At 52.5% G+C, this 23,479-nt stretch overlaps 1 protein-coding gene across 2 annotated transcripts in view; it reads left to right on the top strand.

Moving 5' to 3' along the window:
• The window catches only part of CCDC39 (coiled-coil domain 39 molecular ruler complex subunit), a 44,660-nt gene that overhangs the window by 5,428 nt on the left and 15,753 nt on the right, over positions 1–23,479 (top strand). For both annotated transcript variants that reach the window (XM_078616524.1, XM_078616523.1), the window contains exons 3-14: positions 1,067–1,213; positions 2,078–2,236; positions 3,983–4,075; positions 4,497–4,625; positions 7,987–8,178; positions 9,380–9,483; positions 13,395–13,527; positions 14,486–14,680; positions 16,881–17,045; positions 18,381–18,518; positions 19,375–19,583; positions 23,113–23,236. In XM_078616524.1, coding sequence (XP_078472650.1) covers positions 1,067–1,213; positions 2,078–2,236; positions 3,983–4,075; positions 4,497–4,625; positions 7,987–8,178; positions 9,380–9,483; positions 13,395–13,527; positions 14,486–14,680; positions 16,881–17,045; positions 18,381–18,518; positions 19,375–19,583; positions 23,113–23,236 — 1,788 coding nt within the window. The remainder of the gene's footprint in view (positions 1–1,066; positions 1,214–2,077; positions 2,237–3,982; positions 4,076–4,496; positions 4,626–7,986; positions 8,179–9,379; positions 9,484–13,394; positions 13,528–14,485; positions 14,681–16,880; positions 17,046–18,380; positions 18,519–19,374; positions 19,584–23,112; positions 23,237–23,479) is intronic.

The following is a 23,479-nucleotide window of genomic DNA, read 5'->3' as shown; positions in this document are numbered from 1 at the left end:
TCTACAGTTTAGTTTCGATACCGTTTGCCAGACTCGTACAAAGGATACATGTCCGTGGCCCTAAGACACTCATGCCCAGTGGCTTTCTTCTGTAAAATTAGCAGACGTTAGCGCCACATATTCTGGCTGGGAGGCATCCTTTGAATTTCTGTGAGTGCAGCCTTATCTGTATGATAAGCGGCTAATAACAAAGACATTACTCTGAGAGACCCAAAAGAGGAACGCGTGGATTGTAGAATACATCCGAGGTTAAAGACTTCATTTTGACGTTAAGAAATTGTCATGATGTGCTTGGGCAAGACACATCGCTGGAAGGGACGATGGGCGGTGCTGAGAATTTCACCGGGGTGGCAGCGGTAAGAGGGAGTGTGTTCGAGGCGTGTGTGAGTCTCATTCTAAGGCCATACTTCACGTGCACATAGCCTGGCACAAGTGCTCTGGTGATGTCACCGCCACATAGTGGCGAACGGCGGTTGTTGTTGTTGTTGTATTCTCGCTGCGTGTGTGTGTGTCTCTCGCTGTAGTGCAGCGGTGAGCGCGCTGCAATGCGAACCCAGCCGGCCACCAACACCGAACCAGTGCTGGGCTTCCCCTTAGGTCGACTCAGCCTTAAACGAGTATCTGGTGCAATGTGTAAACATCGCCACTAGGGAGGCGAACGCAGATGGGGCGTGGTGATAGCCACCCACCCCCTCGTGTACCGTGTCATTCTTAACAGCCGCTCGCTAACAGCACTTGCCCCAACAGCCTGTTAAAGGCTACACGGGGGACTTTTTCGTCTTTTGGGGGTTCGCGGTTAACACACTTGTCTACTAGCATGGCAATCCCGGTTCAACTCCAGTCGGTGGCTTCCTTTACCCACAACCAAGCCACGTACCTTGCTGGCCCACACCTACCACTAATCCACTGTGCGCCGGGTCTTCATAGGTGCTCGCTAACAGCACTTGCCCCAACGGTCTGATGAGGCTATCCGGGGGGTGGCGGGTGAGTGTGGGTGGGGGTGGTGGGGGTGTCGTGGGGGAGGGGGGCGAGCCTTTGTGTTGGCGCGTGTCACTGGTGCTCGCAGGTGCTGTGCCGTGCGCGTGAGAAGGAGCTGGAGACGGAGTCGCACTTCACGACGCTTGCCGAACGCGAGGACGGGCGCCTCAAGCAGGAGCTGCGTCGACTCGACACGGAGATGCACGACGCGAGGGAGCGGCAGAACAACCAGCAGGTGCAAGCTCACACGCACACACACGCACGTGCGCGCGTGTGTGTGCGTGAGCGGTAGTGTAGCGGTTAGCGCGCCGCGCTACGAACCCGGCGACACGGGTTCGATTCCCGCTCACGGCCAACACCGGTGACGATTATCTGAACCGGTCCCGGGTCTCCCTTAGGTCGACTCAGCCTCGAATGAGTACCTGGTGCGGTGTGTAAACATCGCCACAAGGGAGACAAAGGCGGTCGGGCGTGGTGCTGGCCACCCACCCCTCGATGTACCGTTCTGGCCTTCATAGGTGCTCGCTAACAGCACTTGCCCCTACAGTTTGTTAAGGCTATACGGGGGATCTTTGTATCTTTGTACGCACACACATGCGTGCACACGCGAACACGCTACGATGGCTTGAATAGCCATGCACAGGGCTCGGCAACCAGCGTCTCCAGAGCCGTGTGTGACTGGTTACCGTCGGCATAATAATTATTTTATTCTGCTGACGATAATGTTATTGACAATGATGATGAAGGCGATGATGATGACGGTGAAGGAATTGACGATGATTATGATGATGACAACGATCATGAAGGCAGTGACCATGATGGAGGCAATGACGATGATGGAAGTATCGACGATGATGAAGGCAATGACAATGATGACGACGATGAAGGCATTGACGATGATTATGATGATGACAACGATCGTGAAGGCAGTGACCATGATGTCGGCAATGACGATGATGGAAGTATCGACGATGATGAAGGCAATGACAATGATGACGACGATGAAGACATTTCAAATTACGACGACGACGACGATGAAGGGGATGACCGCGACAGCCGCTACGATGACAATTTTTGGCGGTGGTGGTGGCGGCCGCAGAACGAGCTCTTCCGGGCGACGCGCCGGCTGGAGGAGAAGCGAGCGGAGCTGCGCTGGGACGAGCTGGCGCTCGACGCGTGGCTGGAGGAGGCGGCGCGCCGGGACGAGGACATCGAGGCGCTGCAGAGATACGCACGGCTCGACGAGGGCAAGATCCGGGTGAGGATCGCTCGCCCGCCCGCCCGCCCACGCGCCCGCCAGCTTACACGCTCACTCGTCCACTCGCTCACTCGCTTGCTCACTCACCTACACGCTTACTCGCTCGCTCACTCGCTCACCTACACACTCACCTACACACTCACCTACACGCTTACTCACACACTCGCTCACCCACCCACTCACCTACACGCTTACTCGCTCGCTCACTCGCTCACCTACACACTCACCTACACACTCACCTACACGCTTACTCACACACTCGCTCACCCACCCACTCACCTACACGCTTACTCGCTCGCTCACTCGCTCACCTACATGCTTACTCGTCCACTTGCTCGCTCGCTCACTCGCCTACACACTTACTTGTCCACTCGCTCACTCACCCACTAACTCACCTACACACTTACTCGTCCACTCGCTCGCTCACTCACCTACACACTTACTCGCTCGCTCACTCACCCACCCACTCACCTACACGCTTACTCGCTCGCTCGCTCACCCACTCACCTACACGCTTACTCACTCGCTCGCTCACCCACCCACTCACCTACACGCTTACTCGCTCGCTCACCCACCCACTCACCTACACGCTTACTCACTCGCTCGCTCACCCACCCACTCACCTACACGCTTACTCGTCCACTTGCTCACTCGCTCGCTCACTCGCCTACACGCTTACTCGCTCGCTCGCTCACTCACCCACCAACTCACCTACACGCTTACTCGTCTCACACGCTCGCTCACACACTCACCTACACACTTACTCGTCCACTCGCTCACTCGCTCGCTCGCTCACTCACCTACACACTTACTCATCCACTCGCTCACTCACTCACCTACACACTTACTCACTCGCTCGCTCACTCACACACTCACCTACATGCTTACTCGTCCACTTGCTCACTCGCTCCCACACTCACCCACCAACTCACCTACACGCTTGTTAATCCCACTCACTCGCTCACAGACTCACCTACACGCTTACTCGTCCGCTCGCTCGCTCCCACACTCACTTGTTCACACGCTCACCTCCATGCTTACTCGTCCACCCGCTCGGTTACCGACCCACCTACCCACTCACTCACTCACCTACACGCTTACTCATCCACTTGCTCGCTCCCTCACTCACTCACTGCACTCGCTCACCCGCCCACCCACTCACCTACACGCTTACTCATCCACTTGCTCACTCACCCACTCACCTACACGCTTACTCATCCACTTGCTCACTCACCCACTCACCTACACGCTTACTCATCCACTTGCTCACTCACCCACTCACCTACACACTTACTCATCCACTCGCTCGCTCCCTCACTCACTCACTGCACTCGCCCGCCCGCCCACCCACTCACCTACACGCTTACTCATCCACTCGCTCGCTCCCTCACTCACTCACTGCACTCGCCCGCCCGCCCACCCACTCACCTACACGCTTACTCATCCACTCACTCGCTCCCTCACTCACTCACTGCACTCGCCCGCCCGCCCACTCACTCACCTACACGCTTACTCATCCACTCACTCGCTCACACACTCACCCACGCACACACCCACTCACGCACACACCCACTCACGCACGCGCCCACTTAAGAATGAATATGCTGCCACCATTGATGCTGATGATACATTTTCTGCCACTTGATGATAATGGTACTTTTGCTGCTGATGATGCTGATGATGCTGATGATGTTGCTGCTGGTGACTTCACTGCTGTGCCTCTGCGCATCATGACACGTGGTGCAGGAGCTGATGTTGAGACTGGACCGGCTCACGGATGAGGAATCTCAAAAGAAACGATCCCTCGAGAATGAAGTCACGGAGACTGTGATGACGCAGGTGACTCTCCAAACACAACTTTGTGCATGCGTGTGTGTGAGAGTGTGTGTGAGAGTGTGTGTGTGCGTTAGAGTGTGTGTGTGCGTGTGTGTGAGAGTGTGTGTGAGAGTGTGTGTGAGAGTGTGTGTGTGCGTGTGTGTGAGAGTGTGTGTGAGAGTGTGTGCGTGTGTGTGTGTGTGCATGTGTGTGTGTGTGTGAGAGTGTGTGCGTGTGTGTGCATGTGTGTGTGCGTGTGTGTGAGAGTGTGTGTGTCAGTCTGTGTGTGAGCTCTACGAAGTGGCTCATCGTGTGGACATCCAAAGCAGCAAATATAAAATACCACCAGCGGTGGCTGTGCTCTCCCGCTGCCTGCTACTGCGTCCGGGGGCTCCGGCTGATGGAGGTTTTCTTTTCTTCGTCTTCCCCGTTTTGCCTCCTGCAGGTGGAGCTGGACAAGGCCGCGGAAGAGTTCCGCCGGGCGCATCGGGAGCGGCAGCAGCTGCTGCAGCAGTGGGAGGAGACGATTCAGCAGATGCAGCGGAGAGACCGGGACGTCGAGCGCTGTGCGCTGGTGCGCGCCGCCCTCCGTCACCTTACCCCACTCGCTCGCTCGCTGGTTCGCTCGATTGATCGCTCGATTGATCGCTTGATCGATTGATCGCTCGATCGCTCGCCCGATCGATCGATCGCTCGCTCGATCGCGTTCCCCCCGATGATGGTGATAGGCCAGCGTCTACGCGCACGTGGTTTAAACACGAAGACAAAGGTCACCTATGTAGCCTTGAACAGGTCTCTCCGAGCACCTATGGGGGGAGTGGTGGTGCCGTTCGCGGCGCTACACAACCAGGCGACCAAAAGTTCGGTTCTAGCTCATGACCAGTCAAACAGCCAACGCCAGTGACGATTATGTGAACCGGCCCTGGGCGTCCCCTAGGTCGACTCAGCCTTACATGAATACCTGGTGCGTTGTGTAATCATCAGCACTGGGGAGACAAAGGCGGCCGGGCGTAGTACTGGTCAACCACCCCCTCATGTGCCATGTGGGCCTTCATAGGTGCTCGCAGTTGACAAACAGATATCTGCACATTTACACGTAAACATACACAAGTGTACGTGTCAGTGGACGTGTCACATCCAGCAGGGAAGGGGCGATTGGTGTGAGAGCAGTGGATTGGTAAAAATCTGGCCGTACTTCCCACAATGCCCAAGTGAAAAGCCACTTTGCGATTATAGTGACATCCATAATAAAGTTTTATTTGGGTTAGATCGCGTAAGTAGAAATGTGTCTTTCGATTTAAAGCTTTCGTGGCTGCAGGGATTCATATTCTTGGTTCTTTCGCTAAAGTCACGTAGAAGGGAAATAATAAAATAATAAAAATACAACAATACAATTCTCACGACGTTTCGATTGCAACACAAGCGATCATCATTGGAAGGATGTGATTAACCATTTCGGGTCTTGATTGATTGTGTTCACGTTTACGGTGACTTTCAGACCGCGTTCCATTCTCATTCTCTCCCCCCTCCTCCGTTCCGAGCATCGATGGACCCGTCCATCTGAACAATGCCAGTCGCTGTCCGTGGTGCTGACATTAAGAAAAAAACGCCACTTTAAAAAAAAAAATGATCTTGCTGTGGTTTTCACACCTGATGACGATTGCTTGCATACTGTTAGGTTTTTTCGGTAAAGTCACGTAGGTAAAACAATACAATTAAAAGTTAATAAAAGTAATAATGGAAATAAAATAATAAATCACGACGTTTCGGAGGCAACACAAGTCTCCGTCATCAGGTGGGATCGTCACAGCTAAAATTACTGCATCGATGGAGTAATATGTGACTTTACCGAAAAAAACCTAACAGTATGAATCCTTGCAGTCACGAAAGCTTCAAATCTAGAATGATTGCTTGTGGTGCAATCGAAACGTCGTGAGAATTTTATTGTTTTGTTTTTATTATTTTATTCTATCCCTTCTACGTGACTTTACCGAAAGAACCAAGAATATAAATGTTGTGTCGTAACCCTCCACCACCCGACACAGCCAATTAGTCAGGGGTTTGGCAAATCGCCCGATGATGATGCTGGATGTAACTACCAGCGCAACGTCGTACTACTCAAATTGTAAATGTCGTGGATTTACTCTCCAACACACCGGTGGGGCTGAAGTAGTAAACTAATTGGACTTTTGTTTACGTGGCAAATCTCTTACTGATTGGCTGTGTCGGGTGGTGGAGGGTTATGACACATTTATAATAAAAATAAAACATAATAAAATAATTCTCACGACGTTTCGGCCACAACGCAAGCAGCCGTCCTCAGGTGAAGAACAGGTCTGTCGGAAAGACAGCGTCATTCAGACGCTGTCTTTCCAACAGACCTTCACCTGAGGACGGCTGCTTGCGTTGTGGCCGAAACGTCGTGAGAATTATTTTATTATGTTTTACTTTTATTATTTTATTATTTCCCTTCTACGTGACTTTACCGAAAGAACCAAGAAGATGAATCCCTGCAGTCACGAAAGAAGCTTTAAATCGAAATACAACATTTATACTTACGCGATCGAACCCAAAAAAACCTTTATTATTAATAATATTGGTCGCGAAAACCCACTACGTTATAGTCACATCGCCCACATATCTAGACTTTGTCCACTGCCCCGGATGAATCCCCTTCTAATGCTGCTAGACGTCATTACCCACTCTGCTTCTGCTTATTCCACTGCTTCTGCTGTTTCTGTTTTGGCTCCTGCCAATGCTGCTGCCGCTGCGTCTTCCCCTATCACCGCAGCTTCCAACGATGTTATACAACCGCTGATCACGCTTCTCCTGCTGCTGCTGCTGCTGTCTGCTACCGCTGCTTCCGCATTGCCGCTGCTGTTTTTTCTTCAATTCCTTCCCCTGCTCTCCCCGCTGTCTCTTCTGCTTCTGTTGAATCTTTATTTTAAAAACATGTTTCCGCACCTTCATCTGTTGCTTCTGATGCTCCCTGTGCTCCTACGTCTGCCCCCTGCTGATTTTGCCACTTCTCCTCTCCTCTCTCTCTTCCACTCCCACCGCTCCTCCTGTCCCTCTACTCCTGTCCCACTACTCCTGTCCCTCTACTCCTGTCCCGCTCCTCCTGTCCCTCTCCTCTCTCTCTTCCACTCCCACCGCTCCTCCTGTCCCTCTACTTCTGTCCCGCTCCTCCTGTCCCTCTCCTCTCTGTCTTCCACTACCACCGCTCCTCCTGTCCCACTACTCCTGTCCCTCTACTCCTGTCCCACTACTCCTGTCCCACTACTCCTGTCCCTCTACTCCTGTCCCTCTACTCCTGTCCCTCTACTCCTGTCCCTCTACTCCTGTCCCTCTACTCCTGTCCCTCTACTCCTGTCCCTCTACTCCTGTCCCTCTACTCCTGTCCCACCACTCCTGTCCCACTACTCCTGTCCCACTACTCCTGTCCCACTACTCCTGTCCCACTACTCCTGTCCCTCTACTCCTGTCCCACTACTCCTGTCCCTCTACTCCTGTCCCACTACTCCTGTCCCACTACTCCTGTCCCTCTACTCCTGTCCCACCACTCCTGTCTCTCTACTCCTGTCCCACTACTCCTGTCCCTCTACTCCTGTCCCTCTACTCCTGTCCCTCTACTCCTGTCCCACCACTCCTGTCCCTCTACTCCTGTCCCTCTACTCCTGTCCCACTACTCCTGTCCCACTACTCCTGTCCCTCTCCTCCTGTCCCTCTCCTCCTGTCCCTCTCCTCTCTCTCTTCCACTACGCCCGCTCCTCCTGTCCCACTACTCCTGTCCCTCTACTCCTGTCCCTCTCCTCCTGTCCCTCTACTCCTGTACCTCTCCTCCTGTCCCACCACCCCCGCCTCTCATCCTGCCGTCACCGCTCCACGCGGCACGCTGCGACCCCCCCCCCCCGCTCTGCCCTCGCGCCGTCCAGGACCTGGCGGAAGCGCGTCAGGAGCAGCGCGGGCGCAAGGAGCTGCTGCGGCAGAAGCGCCAGTTCCTGGAGCGCGAGGCGGAGAACAACGCGGAGCACGAGAGGCGCACGGCGGGCAGCGAGCGCCTCGCCGCAAAGCTGCGCCGGGCCCTGCTGCAACTGGACGGCGCGCGGGAGCAGCTGCACGACCAGGTGCGGCGGACACGGCGGGGAGGGCGGGCACGTCACGCCGTCGCATTAAAACTAACGATGGCGCGTTGAACAATCGCAGGTACAAGACAAACGACGTGTGTAATGCGAGCGTAAACGGGGTTCGCTGCTGGGCTCTGGCCCAATCATACGGGCCGGGGTATTGGGGGGCGGAGCCCAGTATGGGGGGGCGTGTGGGAGGGGCCGCCGTTCACCTCGGGTCCAATCGGAAGCGAGGTGAGTGGGGGTGAAGCCAGCAAGGCGCTGTGGGAAGGCCGGATCTGACGTTCCGGAAGGGGAGGAGTCAGGATCACGTGGTGAAGGGGATATAGGTGGGAGCCCGGAAGCGCTCCGGCTCAGTTGGGAGAGTCACGAAGCTGGACCACGTTGGGTGGCCGGAGGGGATCCGCGCCATCGGCCACGTGGCTGCAGGAGCTTCGGCACAGCGTCGGCCAGCGGTGTGCGGAGTGGGGGAGCGGAGGAGCTGACGAGGGAGCGCGTGCGGGGCGCGCGTGAGGAGACGTGGGTCCGCTGTCGGGACCAGCGGGGTGCGAGCAAGAAGCTAAATAAAGAGCAACGGAGACCAGCAGTGTGTGTGACGAAGTCCTTTATTGCACATATATATACTATTGAAACGAATTAAAATAAAATCTTGATTTGAAGCAGGAATCCATACTCTTTGGTTCTTTCGGTAAAGTCACGTAGGTAGAAAAATAAAAGGTCGCGACGTTTCGATGGCAACACAAGCAAGGAAAAACTGCTGCTTTGTTCTTGCTGTGGTTGTCCCACCCGATGACGATTTGCTTGTGTTGCGATCGAAACGTCGTGATCTTTTAGTTTTCTACCGAAAGAACCAAAGAGTATGAATTAAAATAACATCGTGTGTATTGTGTGTGTGTGTGAATGGAGTAGTGTAGTGGTTTAGCGCGCTGCCCTACGAACCCGGCCACCCAATTTAGATTCCCGCTCACGACCACCAACACCGGTGAAGATTACCTGAACCGGTCCTGGGCCTCCCCTAGGTCGACCCAGCTTCAAATAAGTACCTGGTGCGATGTGGTGCTGGCCACCCACCCACTCGTGTGCCGTGCCGGCCTTCACATGACGCTTCTCGTTAACAGCATTTGCCTCAACCGCCCGTTAATGGTACATGGGGGGGTGGGGGAGACCTGTCTCTCGTCTGTGTCTTGTGCGTGGTGTGCAGCTGGAGACCCTGAAGGGCACGGTGGAGCGCACGGCCACTGAGCTGGAGAACGCCCGGGCACAGGTGTCGAACCTAGGCAAGGAGGCGCAGGACAAGACGAACCGGTGGGCGCAAACTCCGACACCACCCACGGCACACGATCGCTGCGTGCTTCACGTGACACATTTGTCTCCCCGTTATTGATGGATTCAGAGTGCTGGCATGGTGTCATGCACCAGGTAAGGGCCACTGGGCTGTACAGTGTTTTTGTTTAGACGCGACCTGGCTAACACAAATGATAGCTCAACGATGTGGCTTATCGTCGTGTGGAAATGTATAGCAGCAGCAACAATACTCTGAACGCGTGATGTGGATTCTAAATGTGTGGGGAAAAACCCGGGCGGGGGGACCGGAGAAAAAAATCCACGTGACCATGGGGAGAGAAACATGCAAATTCCAAATATGTAGGAGTCAGGGTTAGGATCGAAGCCACAACCTCCTGTATACCAGGTGAGGTAGTGAACATCTCGCCACGGTGGCAAGATGTTGTTTTAGTGTACACCGTGTGCTGTACGGTGTTATACGATACACCGTGCGCTGCTCTGTACGGTGCTATAGATCGTGATGATGATGTTGGTGGGGGTGGTGGAGGGGGTTGACCGGTTGAGGGGCCCTCTCCAGTGTAACGCGTCGAGCGAGACCACCGCTTCGAGTGTGTTGGGGACCGAAGATCGCGATGAAATATCGAATCCGCACCATCTGCAGGCGGACCGCGCACTCCTTAGCCAACGCAGAGATGAGAATCCTCGCAGCGTCAAACCGCGTACGGCCGAAGATTCGCACTCCGTGTTCCCTGGAAAATGTACCTCGATAAGTAAAATCGTGCACAGCTGAAACATGCCTTCGATTTAACAGCCTTGGGTAAGGTGTGACCGACTTTGACGGCCGATACCTGGATCATGAAATGGCAGAAAATGTTGGTGTTGGTCTCAGGACACATGAGATCGAACACTTGCACAAGCGCGAACAGCAGTTTTCGTCCGGGCTGATGCCACGTAAAAAATGCCCCGACTTGGAATCAAAACATTCATAACGGTGTAAACTCCACCAACAGATGGCTCTGTAGAATACTATTGGGCTCAAAGCAGGTCATTTTTTTTGGTCACAGCTTTCGAGCGGGATCAGGGTACCCGTTCACATTCACCAGAAGGAATCACAACGTTTGGTGAATTGGCTACGGTTGCTCAAGGCTGTACGCTCGATTCTGTCTGTCGGATGCTGTGCACTGTGGTGATTGTATGCTCTAAGCCAGCAACGAAAATAACAAGAAGAGACAATGTTTTTTCTAATTCGATAAAAAAAACTGAATATTGCATGAGCCGCAATGCATGTGAATACGAGGCGGTCCTGAATAAATAACGTCATGAAGCAGTGCTTAAAGAGGTATAGAGTAGGTCATCGGTTCTATCACGACCCTGACGCCTGTATATTTGGAGTTTCCATGTCTCTGTCTCTCTTTGTGGTCGTGCGGTTTCATCTCCGGTTGCCGCGGTTCTTTCACTCCACGTTTATAATCAACTTGCGTTCAGAGTATTCGGCCGCGACACATTCCCACGCGACGATGATAGGCCACTTCCGTTGGGCTGCTATGATTTGTGGCCAAGGTAGCTTGCGAATAAGTATAACCCGTAAAAACAAAGTTTTTCACTATAAATCCTTTATATGCGTGGCGGCTAGAGTCCTCTCGTCCTCTGGCTTGAGATGGCTGCCACCTATGGGTCAGATGATTGCATTGCACCATTAAGCAATTGGTAATTAAATATAATATTTTTGTCCTAAAAAGTGTAAAATTTTGGAAAAAAATTTTCACGAACATTAATTGTCACGCACAACGAGTCTGTGTGGAAAATGTCAGCTCGATTGGATCACGGGAAGTGGGTTAAAAAACGACCGAAAGATTTGCACGGTCCTAAGCAAGCAAGCGAACTTAATATAAAGGATTTAAAAAAAGCCACACAGCTGAGAGGGGCCTTTTACCTGCCAAAATAAAAATTAAAAAAATCAATATAGCACGCGGCTCTGCAACCGCAGGTTTTCGACCCATGCTCCAAGCTGTTCGATCTGCACCAATTCTCTTCATTGCAAGGCCCGTGGGCCAATAGCGGCCCCTGGTGGCCTTTAGCGCGGCCTCTGACGTGTGGCCCCCGACAATACACAACACGTGACGTGATGACACCCCATCGTGCTGTCAAACCCAATGGCGGGCCTCACACTGATGTCTTATTGGCGGAAAAGTGGTCTCCCCCCCAACTCTGAAAATGAGTGAAGAAGACTTCCATAGATTCGTGCAGAGACCCATAGACTCGTGTAGATACCCTTAGATCAGTGGTCTGGATTGCAGGGCCCGTGGGCCACTGGCGGCTCCTGGTGGCCTTTGGCGCGGCCCCTGATGTGCCGCCCCCGACAATACACAAATGTGATAACGCTCCCCATCATCAAAGTGCTGTCAATTCCAATGTTTTCAAATGCGTGGTGGTAGCCCTCACACCGATGATGTCTTATCGGCGAAAGTGCCCCCCCCCCCCCGAAAATGAGTGAAGAGCACTGCTCTAGAGGGTCTCCTGTAGAGGAGCTCTTCTCGATGAGACCCTCTAGAGGAATGTAGTCTACAGCCTCCGCCTCTCTCCTCTTACCGGACGATGCACGAACGAGCGGTGGATCAGTTGACTCGGCAGCAGCAGCTACAACGCCGGGGGGGTGGGGAAGGTGGGGGAGCGACCCCCAATGTCGTGGCCGCGACTTCTTTGGGCCCCGTCTCGTTATTGGTCACTGGGCGAGAGGTCGGGACGGGTTCCCTGCACTCTCGGGCAAAGATTCTGATTCCGTGACAGCAGCAGGCAGGAGTTAGGGTGGGAGAGGGACGGTGAAGGTGGGATGGGAGGGTGACTAGGGGGGGAGGGGAGGGGCGGCTGCTGTACCGAGTTCTATAGCAGACAGCAGGAGTCGGGACAGGGTGCACTGCTGTCCCAAGCCCTGTAGTTCAGGGCTTGGGACAGCAGGAGTCGGGACAGGCTGCGCTGCTGTGCCAAGTCCTGTAGTTCAGGGCTTGGGACAGCAGGAGTCGGGACAGGGTGCACTGCTATGCCAAGTCCTGTAGTTCAAGGCTTGGGACAGCAGGAGTCGGGACAGGCTGCGCTGCTGTGCCAAGTCCTGTAGTTCAGGGCTTGGGACAGCAGGAGTCGGGACAGGGTGCACTGCTATGCCAAGTCCTGTAGTTCAAGGCTTGGGACAGCAGGAGTCGGGACAGGCTGCGCTGCTGTGCCAAGTCCTGTAGTTCAGGGCTTGGGACAGCAGGAGTCGGGACAGGGTGCACTGCTATGCCAAGTCCTGTAGTTCAGGGCTTGGGACAGCAGGAGTCGGGACAGGGTGCACTGCTATGCCAAGTCCTGTAGTTCAGGGCTTGGGACAGCAGGAGTCGGGACAGGGTGCACTGCTATGCCAAGTCCTGTAGTTCAGGGCTTGGGACAGCAGGAGTCGGGACAGGGTGCACTGCTATGCCAAGTCCTGTAGTTCAGGGCTTGGGACAGCAGGAGTCGGGACAGGGTGCACTGCTGTGCCAAGTCCTGTAGTTCAGGGCTTGGGACAGCAGGAGTCGGGACAGGCTGCGCTGCTGTGCCAAGTCCTGTAGTTCAGGGCTTGGGACAGCAGGAGTCGGGACAGGGTGCACTGCTGTGCCAAGTCCTGTAGTTCAGGGCTTGGGACAGCAGGAGTCGGGACAGGCTGCGCTGCTGTGCCAAGTCCTGTAGTTCAGGGCTTGGGACAGCAGGAGTCGGGACAGGGTGCACTGCTGTGCCAAGTCCTGTAGTTCAGGGCTTGGGACAGCAGGAGTCGGGACAGGGTGCACGGCTGTGCCAAGTCCTGTAGTTCAGGGCTTGGGACAGCAGGAGTCGGGATGGGGCGGGAGGTAACGGGAGGGGGGGCTGCTGTGCGCATGCCGTGCGCTGCATGGGGTGTGCTGTGCCGTGTGTCCGCGCAGGCTGCGTGCGCTGGAGGGTGAGCGGGAGTCGCTGCGTGAGAGGCTCAAGTCGAGCCAGGAGACGGCGCTGAGCGCGGAGGAGCGGGCGCTACGCATGGACGAGATGTTCGCTCAGGAGCAGCAGCGCATCAAGGTGTCGCGGAAGCACGTCGCTCGGACGTACACGCATACACGCACCCGGGCACACGTGTGCACAGATACACGCGGATATGCACACGTGCAGATATAGACAAATACACACGCGCGCATAAAGATGTACACAAATACACAATACACAAATGTAAATGAATACGTCACGCATATACAAATATGTGCGGATACACACGCATGCAAATGTACACGTATACATGCATACATATACGAGAGCACACAATACAAATTCAAATATTATACAACTAAAACAACAACAACAGTCGCCGTTCACCACCAAGTGTCAGTGACGTCACCACGGCACTTGTGCCAGGCCAGGTGCACTTTGAGGCCACTTGAGGTGTCGAAGGCTGCCTGCGGGCAGGACGTCACGGGACAGACCCAAGTGTTATGGGTTGACCGACGTGCCAGGCTAGGTGCAGGAGATCACGACGGCACACGCCCAGGTGTTACGGTTGACTGACTGAGATGCGCCACCAAGTGCCGCCAGGGGCTCCGCTCGTTGTTGCCAGCGTCGCTCCTCTTCCCCCAGTTGTTGTTGGGAGGGCACCTGCTATCAGTGGCCCAGTAGCGTCCTAAACGATCCTCCTCCATACGTACACAGGCAAAGATGAAGATCCCCCCTATACCCTTGAACAGACTTTCAGCGCAAGTGCTGTTTCACGAGCGCCCTTAAAGACCGGCACGGCACACGAGGGGGTCGGTTGGCCAGCACCACGCTCGTGCATCCTGTGTGCCGCTGTGTGAACGTAACGAATCCTGTGATGGTGCCGCTCTTGTTTGCCCTACGTTGCACCCAATGTCCTGCCACTCAGCCTTTGTCAATTTCACCGGTACAGCGACCACCTGGTGTAGCCACGGAGCACAGCAACACAACCCTTCCCTCCAGCTCTTCTCACTCTCCCCCCCACCTCCTCCACGTCCTCCTCGTCTCTGCGTAGGAGCTGGAGCAGACACTGGCGCAGGTGAAGAACCAGAAGTTTGCGCGGGAGCAGCAGCTGCAGGAGGGCAGGGTGCGCGAGCGGCAGGCCGAGGTGGCGATGGCCGGGGCGAGGGCCTCGATCGCCGGCCTCGGCAGCAGACTCCAGCGCCTCGACGCGGACGCCATCAAGCAGAGCAACGTCATCTACAGCCAGGTGGGACGACACGCGGGGAGACACGCGGGGAGATGCGGGGAGACACGGGGAGATGTGGGGAGACGCGGGGAGATGTGGGGAGACGCAGGGAGATGTCCAGACACCGGTGAGACGCGGGGACATGCGGGCAGACACGGGGAGACACGGGGAGACGCAGGGAGGCGTGGCTACACACGGGGAGACGCAGAGATGCACGCCTGGAGACACACGGGGAAATGTGGGGAGAATGGCAGGGAGGTGTCCAGACACCGGTGAGACGCGGGGACACGCGGGGAGACACGGGGAGATGTGGGGAGACACGGGGAGGCGTGGCTACGTATGGGGAGACGCAGAGATGCACGCCTGGAGACACGCGGGGAGATGTGGGGAGAATGGCAGGAAGGTGTCCAGACACCGGTGAGACGCGGGGACACGCGGGGAGACACGGGGAGATGTGGGGAGACGCAGGGAGACGTGGCTATGCACAGGAGACGCAGAGATGCACGCCTGGAGACACGCGGGCAGGTGCCCAGACACTGGTGAGACACGGGGACACAAGTGAGACGCGGGGATACAGGTGAGATGTGGGGACACGCGGGGAGATGTAGAAAGGCATGCCTGGAGACACGCGGGGAGGTGCCCATAAACTGGTGAGACGGGGAGATGCGGGTGCGATGTGGGGAAATGGGAGAGACGCAAGGGGTGATACGGGGACATACGGGGGTGGGGTGGGGGGGCACAGGGACACACTGTGGCAGAAGCGAGACACCGGGAGACACGGAGAGGCACGGGGGACACGTGGGACACGTGGGGACACGGGGGAGATGCAAGCGATGCGCAGGAAAACCTCAGAAAATAAAAAAATCCATAAACAAATCAATAAATAGCCCCAAAACAACAGAGGCACAAACAACAACCAAACAGAGAAGTTAGTCCATTCAGTCCCAACATCGCAGAATACAGTCCGCACCTCCGATAAGCACGGTTGGCTACGTACGGTGCGACAGAAGTCCACACCCGAGACGGCTTTCCTTAGAGCCTAGTCTCATATGGGTTGGACCAGATGACGCCAAAAGGCGCACAACTCAAAGACAATGCACCATCAGAGTATGAGAGCTCGGGGCAAGCATCTACACTATGGGAACCTCATTTGCCAGTAAAAATATGATAATTGGTTTTTTACCCTTCTATCTGGCAACAAAACTGACACCTTTTTACAAGGAGTCATGTTTGCATAGACCGCAATACCTGCAGTCATATTACAAACAAAAGAACATAACTGATAATGTGCACTGTCCTTGAAGTTGATTGGTCCACACCCGAGACAGCTTTCCTTAGAGCCTAGTCTCACATGGGTTGGACCAGATGACGCCAAAAGGCGCACAACTGGGTTCAACGCCTACGGCACTATCAGCATGAACGCGCTCCATCTCGTCGGAAGCTACGCGGGATTTCGCGCCCGCTGCGTACTTGGGTGGGTGACCGCTTAAGGGGCTTGCCAGATGTTGCACGCGTGGTGCTGCGGGTTAACCGGGAAAGATGGGGGCTCTGAGCGTCAACCTCCCCGTGGTCCTGGGTCTTCACTGCGTCCTCTGGTTGCCTTCCACATCATTGGAACCTCATTTGCCAGTAAAAAATTATGATAATTGTTTTTTTTTACCCTTCTATCTGGCAACAAAACTGACACCTTTTTTACGAGGAGTCATGTTTGCATAGACCACAATACCTGCAGTCGTAATGCAAACAAAAAACACAACTCTGATAATGTATGTACCGTCCTTGAAGTTGATTGGTCCACACCCGAGACAGCTTTCCTTAGAGCCTAGTCTCACATGGGTTGGACCAGATGACGCCAAAAGGCGCACAACTCAAAGACAATGACCAATCAACTTCAAGGACAGTGCATACATTATCAGAGTTGTGTTTTTTGTTTGCATTACGACTGCAGGTATTGTGGTCTATGCAAACATGACTCCTCGTAAAAAAAGGTGTCAGTTTTGTTGCCAGATAGAAGGGTAAAAAAACAATTATCATTTTTTTTACTGGCAAATGAGGTACCAATGGTGTAAAGGAGGAATGATGATGAGGCAGTGCCAGAAAGCTACAACCAATTTAGACCAATCGGGTACAAGTATCCAAAAAAATACAACGCAATCAATTTCGCACAATGATGCCAGCGTGCGCGCATCGCCGCCGCGTTCGCGCCGTCCGCGTTTTGCAGGACTTCCAGCTGGCGCAGCTGGAGCGCCGCCTCGCCCAGCTGCAGGGGGACATCTCCAACGAGGAGAAAGAACAGCTGGAGGCTCAGGTGGCGAAGCTCAAGGCCCAGCTGAGCGAGAGGAACGACACGCACGCCCTGCTGAGCGCACAGCTGCGCAGAGTGCAGGTAAAGCCTTTGAGGTCGTCGTCATCATCAGCCATGTGCCGCCCTGCATACTTTAAACACGTGACGTTGATCCAAGTGCGGAGGGGAGAAACAGGAGGGCCCGGAGAAAAATCCACGCGACCACGGGGAGGAGAGGGACGCGCAAAGGATGCAACATGCTTCTTGGTTCTTTCGGTAAAGTCACGTAGAAGGGAAATAATGAAATAATAAAAATAAACCTATTAAATAATTCTCACGACGTTTCGGCCACAACGCAAGCAGCCGTCCTCAGGTGAAGAACAGGTCTGTCGGGAAGACAGCGTCTGAATGAACACCACCAGGCTTGGCAGCGTATATTTAAGCTGGGTGGGAGGGGGGAGGGGCGCCTTGACAAAGGAATTTGCATGTCAAGATTGGTATTACCTTAGAGTCGCGGCATCTCTCCGACAGACCTGTTCTTCACCTGAGGACAGCTGCTTGCGTTGTGGCCGAAACGTCGTGAGAATTGTATTTTATTATGTTTTATTTTTATTATTTTATTATTTCCCTTCTACGTGACTTTACCGAAAGAACCAACAAGATGAATCCCTGCAGTCACGAAAGCTTTAAATCGAAATTTATACAACATGCGTCGGGGTCAGGATCGAATCCACGACCTCCTGCATACCGGGCGAGAGGGTTAACATCTCCTAGCCACAGTGGCACTAGACCCAGGGCTAGAAACCCAGTCTTCTAGCGGTGCTGACTCAGTGTTCCAACCCTGCCATGTCCATTTAGAACCTTGTAAGAGAGAGTTAGAGAGAAGAGTTATCGTCTTCCACACTTGATGTATCTCCGTGTGATCCACCACCGCAATGCCTCTTGAGATTCCAGATCACATGTGTGTGTATTCTTAGGTTTTTTCGGTAAAGTCATGTAGGTAAAAAAAATGTTTTATTAAAATTAATGAAAGTAAAATAAAAATAAAATGAAAATCACGACGTTTCGGAGGCAACACAAGCTTCCGTCTTCAGGTGGAACCGTCACAGCACGATAGCTGTATCACTTGATACAGCTGTCACTTGATACATCTCTCACTTGATACAGCTATCGTGCTGTGACGGTTCCACCTGAAGACGGAAGCTTGTGTTGCCTCCGAAACGTCGTGATTTTTATTTTATTTTACTTTTAATTATTATTTTTACCTACGCGACTTTACCGAAAAAACCTAAAAATATGAATCCTTGCGGTCACGAAAGCTTCAAATCTAGAATGTGTATGTATGTTGAATTTCGTTCGCGCCTTACATAGCCAACCGTGCTAATGGGAGGCTAACACAGGGGATCTTTGTGTGTGTGTGCGTGCGTGCGTGCGCAGGATGACATAAGGCACACTCGGAGAGACCTGGAACGCTCGTCTGCTGAAAAGGCGGAACTCACGAGCAAGATTGAGCAGCTGGACCTGGAGAACAGTTCAGCCGAGAAGGAAATGAAGAAAATCACGAACGCCAAGCAGGTTTGATTCCACAAAGACAAAGATCCCCCGTATAGCCTGAGCAGACCGTTGGGGCAAGTGCTGTTAGCGAGTAACACCTGTGAAGGCCGGCACAGCCCTCAAACATTGCTCATACGAAAGATATTACGCTGATAATTATTTTTTTACCCTTCTATCTGGCAACAAAACTGACACCTTTTTTACGAGGAGTCATGTTTGCATAGACCACAATACCTGCAGTCGTAATGCAAACAAAAAACACAACTCTGATAATGTATGCACTGTCCTTGAAGTTGATTGGTCCACACCCGAGACAGCTTTCCTTAGAGCCTAGTCTCACATGGTGTTGGAACAGATGATGCCAAATATGCCAGATAGAAGGGTAAAAAAAACAATTATCATATTTTTTACTGGAAAATGAGGTTCCAATGGTGAGATATTATGCTGTCGGGAACGCATCTCCATATATATAATGGTATCAACGACCCCTCTTTAGCTCCGATTCGATTAGCGCCCCTACCTGGACTTCTGCGCGAAAAGAAGCTTCATAGCCCATCGGATTCCTCCGGCATGAATACACATTCCGATGAAGAAATTTTACTGATTGATTTCAGACGCTGTCTTTCCGACAGACCTGTTCTTCACCTGAGGACGGCTGCTTGCGTTGTGGCCGAAACGTCGTGAGAATTATTTTATTACGTTTTATTTTTATTATTTTATTACTTCCCTTCTACGTGACTTTACCGAAAGAACCAAGAAGATGAATCCCTGCGGTCGCGAAAGCTTTAAATCGAAATGTAATATTTACTGATGTTATACTGAGTCTCTTACAAGGCTACTGGGGGGGGTGGCTGTGGGGGCATCTGTGTCTGCGTAGGAGCTGCTGGTGGAGGAGAGCCTGCTGAAGCTGGAGTGCCGGCGCGTGCGGGCGCTGGTGGCCGCGAGCGCCGACGGGGTCCTCTCGCTGGAGAAGCGGCAGCAGGCGCTGCAGACGGCGCTGAAGGAGCGCTCGCTGGAGAACGACGCTCGCAAGCACGAGCTGCTGACTCTGGAGCGCGGCCTGCAGCAGGAGAGGCAGGCGCTGAGGTGGGGGCGCGGGCACTGGCAACAACAACAACAACAGCCATTCGCCACTAAGTGGCGGTGACGTCACCACGACGCTTGTGCCAGGCCATGTGCACCTTGAGGCTACCACGTGAAGTGTCGAACGCCCGATGGCAGGAGGTCACGGGGCAGACCCAGTTGCCACGGGTCGACTGACCGAGATGACCGAGATGACTGGCTGATGCACCACCTGTGCCCACCGGCAACACACGCGCACACACACGCACACACACGTGCAAAAGACACGGGCTGTTAGCGAGCAGCACCTATGAAGGCCGCCACGGCACACGAGGGGGTGGGTGGCCAACACCACGCCCCGGCCACCTTTCTCTCCCCAGCGTCGATGTTTGCACACTGTACGAGATACTAATTTGAGGCTGAGTCGACCTAGGGGAGGCCCAGGACCGGTTCAGATAAACGTCACCGGTGTTGGCCGTGAGCGGGAATCGAACTCGGTGACCGGGTTCGTAGCGCAGCGCGCTCACCGCTATGCCACCGCTTCCCACAAACTCCCCTACGCGCACGCACACAGACAGACGTGCAAAAACAAAGACGCACACGCGGAAAAATGTGCACATTTAGATACGAGCGCACGCAGAGAGTTAGAGTGACAGACATGCACAAAAGCGCATTCACACACAGCCGGAGATGTGATAATGACAGAAAGCCAGAGAGTGCTTTTCCTCGCAAAGATTAACGCCTCGAATGTTTCAAGTGCACCGCACCGCACTTGAAAAGGAACAAAACATCACGGCGTCGGCAAGGTCACTCACGCAAATCTGCGTTGGGCCTTGAACGTTTCCCCTTGGCCCTTGAAATACATTGAAGCGTAATAATTTATCAGGTTTGGTGTCCGCGCCATGCTGGGAGCGCAGGGTTGATGTTTATTTTAATATTGCGTTTGCCCTGTCTTTGGTAATCTCTCAGCTTGGTCAATGGTAGTCTTGAGCGATATTAGTTAGCCTGGGAATAGCAGTCTTAGTCTGTGGGTAGTGTTAGTCTGTGGGCAATGCTAGTCTATGGGGAGTGTTAGTCTATGGGTAGTGTTAGTCTATAGGTAGTGTTAGTCTATTGGCAGTGTTAGTCTATGGGCAGTGTTAGTCTATGGGTAGTGTGAGTCTATGGGCAATGTTAGTCTGTGGGTAGTGTTAGTCTATGGGCAATGTCAGTCTATGGGCAACGTTCGTCTATGGGTAGTGTTAGTCTATGGGTGATGTTAGTCTATGGGTAGTGTTAGTCTATGGGCAGTGTTAGTCTATGGGCAGTGTTAGTCTATGGGCAGTGTTAATCTATGGGCAGTGTTAGTCTATGGGTAATGTTAGTCTATGGGTAGTGTTAGTCTATGGGCAATGTTAGTCTATGGGCAATGTTAGTCTATGGGCGATGTTAGTCTGTGGGCAGTGTTAGTTTATGGGCAATGTTAGTCTATGGGCAATGTTAGTCTATGGGCAGTGTTAGTCTATGGGCAATGTTAGTCTATGGGCAATGTTAGTCTATGGGCAATGTTAGTCTATGGGTAGTGTTAGTCTATGGGCAATGTTAGTCTATGGGTAGTGTTAGTCTATTGGCAATGTTAGTCTATGGGCAGTGTTAGTCTATGTGCAATGTTAGTCTATGTGCAATGTTAGTCTATGGGCAATGTTAGTCTATGGGCAATGTTAGTCTATGGGCAGTGTTAGTCTATGGGCAATGTTAGTCTATGGGCAATGTTAGTCTATGGGCAGTGTTAGTCTATGGGCAATGTTAGTCTATGGGCAATGTTAGTCTATGGGCAGTGTTAGTCTATGTGCAATGTTAGTCTATGTGCAATGTTAGTCTATGGGCAATGTTAGTCTATGGGTAGTGTTAGTCTATGGGCAATGTTAGTCTATGGGCAATGTTAGTCTATGAGCAATGTTAGTCTATGGGCAATGTTAGTCTATGGGCAATGTTAGTCTATGGGCAATGTTAGTCTATGGGCAGTGTTAGTCTATGGGCAATGTTAGTCTATGGGCAATGTTAGTCTATGAGCAATGTTAGTCTATGGGCAGTGTTAGTCTATGGGCAATGTTAGTCTATGGGCAATGTTAGTCTATGGGCAATGTTAGTCTATGGGCAGTGTTAGTCTATGGGCAATGTTAGTCTATGTGCAATGTTAGTCTATGAGCAATGTTAGTCTATGGGCAATGTTAGTCTATGGGCAATGTTAGTCTATGGGCAGTGTTAGTCTATGGGCAATGTTAGTCTATGGGCAATGTTAGTCTATGGGTAGTGTTAGTCTATGGGCAATGTTAGTCTATGGGCAATGTTAGTCTATGGGTAGTGTTAGTCTATGGGCAATGTTAGTCTATGGGCAGTGTTAGTCTATGTGCAATGTTAGTCTATGGGCAATGTTAGTCTATGGGCAATGTTAGTCTATGGGCAGTGTTAGTCTATGGGCAGTGTTAGTCTATGTGCAATGTTAGTCTATGGGCAATGTTAGTCTATGGGCAATGTTAGTCTATGGGCAATGTTAGTCTATGGGCAATGTTAGTCTATGGGCAATGTTAGTCTATGGGCAATGTTAGTCTATGGGCAATGTTAGTCTAAGTGCAATGTTAGTCTATGGGCAATGTTAGTCTATGGGCAGTGTTAGTCTATGGGCAATGTTAGTCTAAGTGCAATGTTAGTTTATGGGCAGTGTTAGTCTATGGGCAATGGTAGTCTATGGGCAATGTTAGTCTATGGGCAGTGTTAGTCAATGGGCAATGTTAGTCTATGGGCAATGTTAGTCTAAGTGCAATGTTAGTCTATGGGCAATGTTAGTCTATGGGCAGTGTTAGTCTATGGGCAATGTTAGTTTATGGGCAGTGTTAGTCTATGGGCAATGTTAGTCTATGGGCAATGTTAGTTTATGGGCAGTGTTAGTTTATGGGCAGTGTTAGTCTATGGGCAATGTTAGTTTATGGGCAGTGTTAGTCTATGGGCAATGTTAGTCTATGGGCAATGCAAACTCCAAATATACAGCAGCAGGCGTCAGGGTCGGGATCGAACCCACGACCTCCTGCGCACCAGTCGAGGACGTTAACATCTCACCACTGTGGCGCTCCTGAACCGCATTGCTGCTGCTGCCATCATCGTGCACAAGAATAGAATCAGGTGTTGGGTTTTTATTTTTGTTGCTTACCGGTTGCCATTCCCCAACATCGCAGCAGCCTAAAGCGCCCTGCGTCGCCCGCCTGATGTTGTTGCGTTGTTGTTGTCTTCTTGGTTCTTTCGGTAAAGTCACGTAGAAGGGAAGTAATAAAATAATAAAAATAAAACATAATAAAACAATTCTCACGACGTTTCGGCCACAACGCAAGCAGCCGTCCTCAGGTGGAGAACAGGTCCGTCAAGTAGACAGAGTCTGAAGACTTTACCGAAAGAACCAAGAAGATGAATCCCTGCAGTCACGAAAGCTTTAAATCGAAAAATGCTGTTGTTGTTGTTGTTGCTGTTGTTGTTGCTGTTGTTGTTGATGTTATTGTTGTTGTGTCGCGATTGTTTCCAGCGCTGAGCTCCACGAGAGGCTCTCGAAGGTCGACAAAATGCGCAAGAGGTACGAGATCTTGACGGTCGCCATGGCCCCCCCGGAGGGCGATGAGGATAAATCGCAGGCTTACTATGTGATCAAGGTGAGTGCCGGGCCCGTGTGCGTGCGGGTCGGAGGGTACGCGCGTGCGTCCCCGCGCCTCCCATGAGCACGGCTGGCTGCGTACGGTGCGAAAGAGGATTATCATATTTTTTCTTCTGGCAAATGAGGTTCCAATGGTGTAAATACAGGTATGTATGTTGAACTTCTTGGTCAGAGGTTGGCAATCGAAATAACAAGAAGAGCCATTTTTTTTTCTTTTTTTTTGGTATTTTATTTCAAGAGC

This window comes from Lampetra planeri, chromosome 51 (genome assembly GCF_965212315.1).
Source record: "Lampetra planeri chromosome 51, kcLamPlan1.2.h2, whole genome shotgun sequence".
NCBI lineage: Eukaryota > Metazoa > Chordata > Hyperoartia > Petromyzontiformes > Petromyzontidae > Lampetra > Lampetra planeri.
This window is presented reverse-complemented; position numbering and strand designations above follow the sequence as displayed.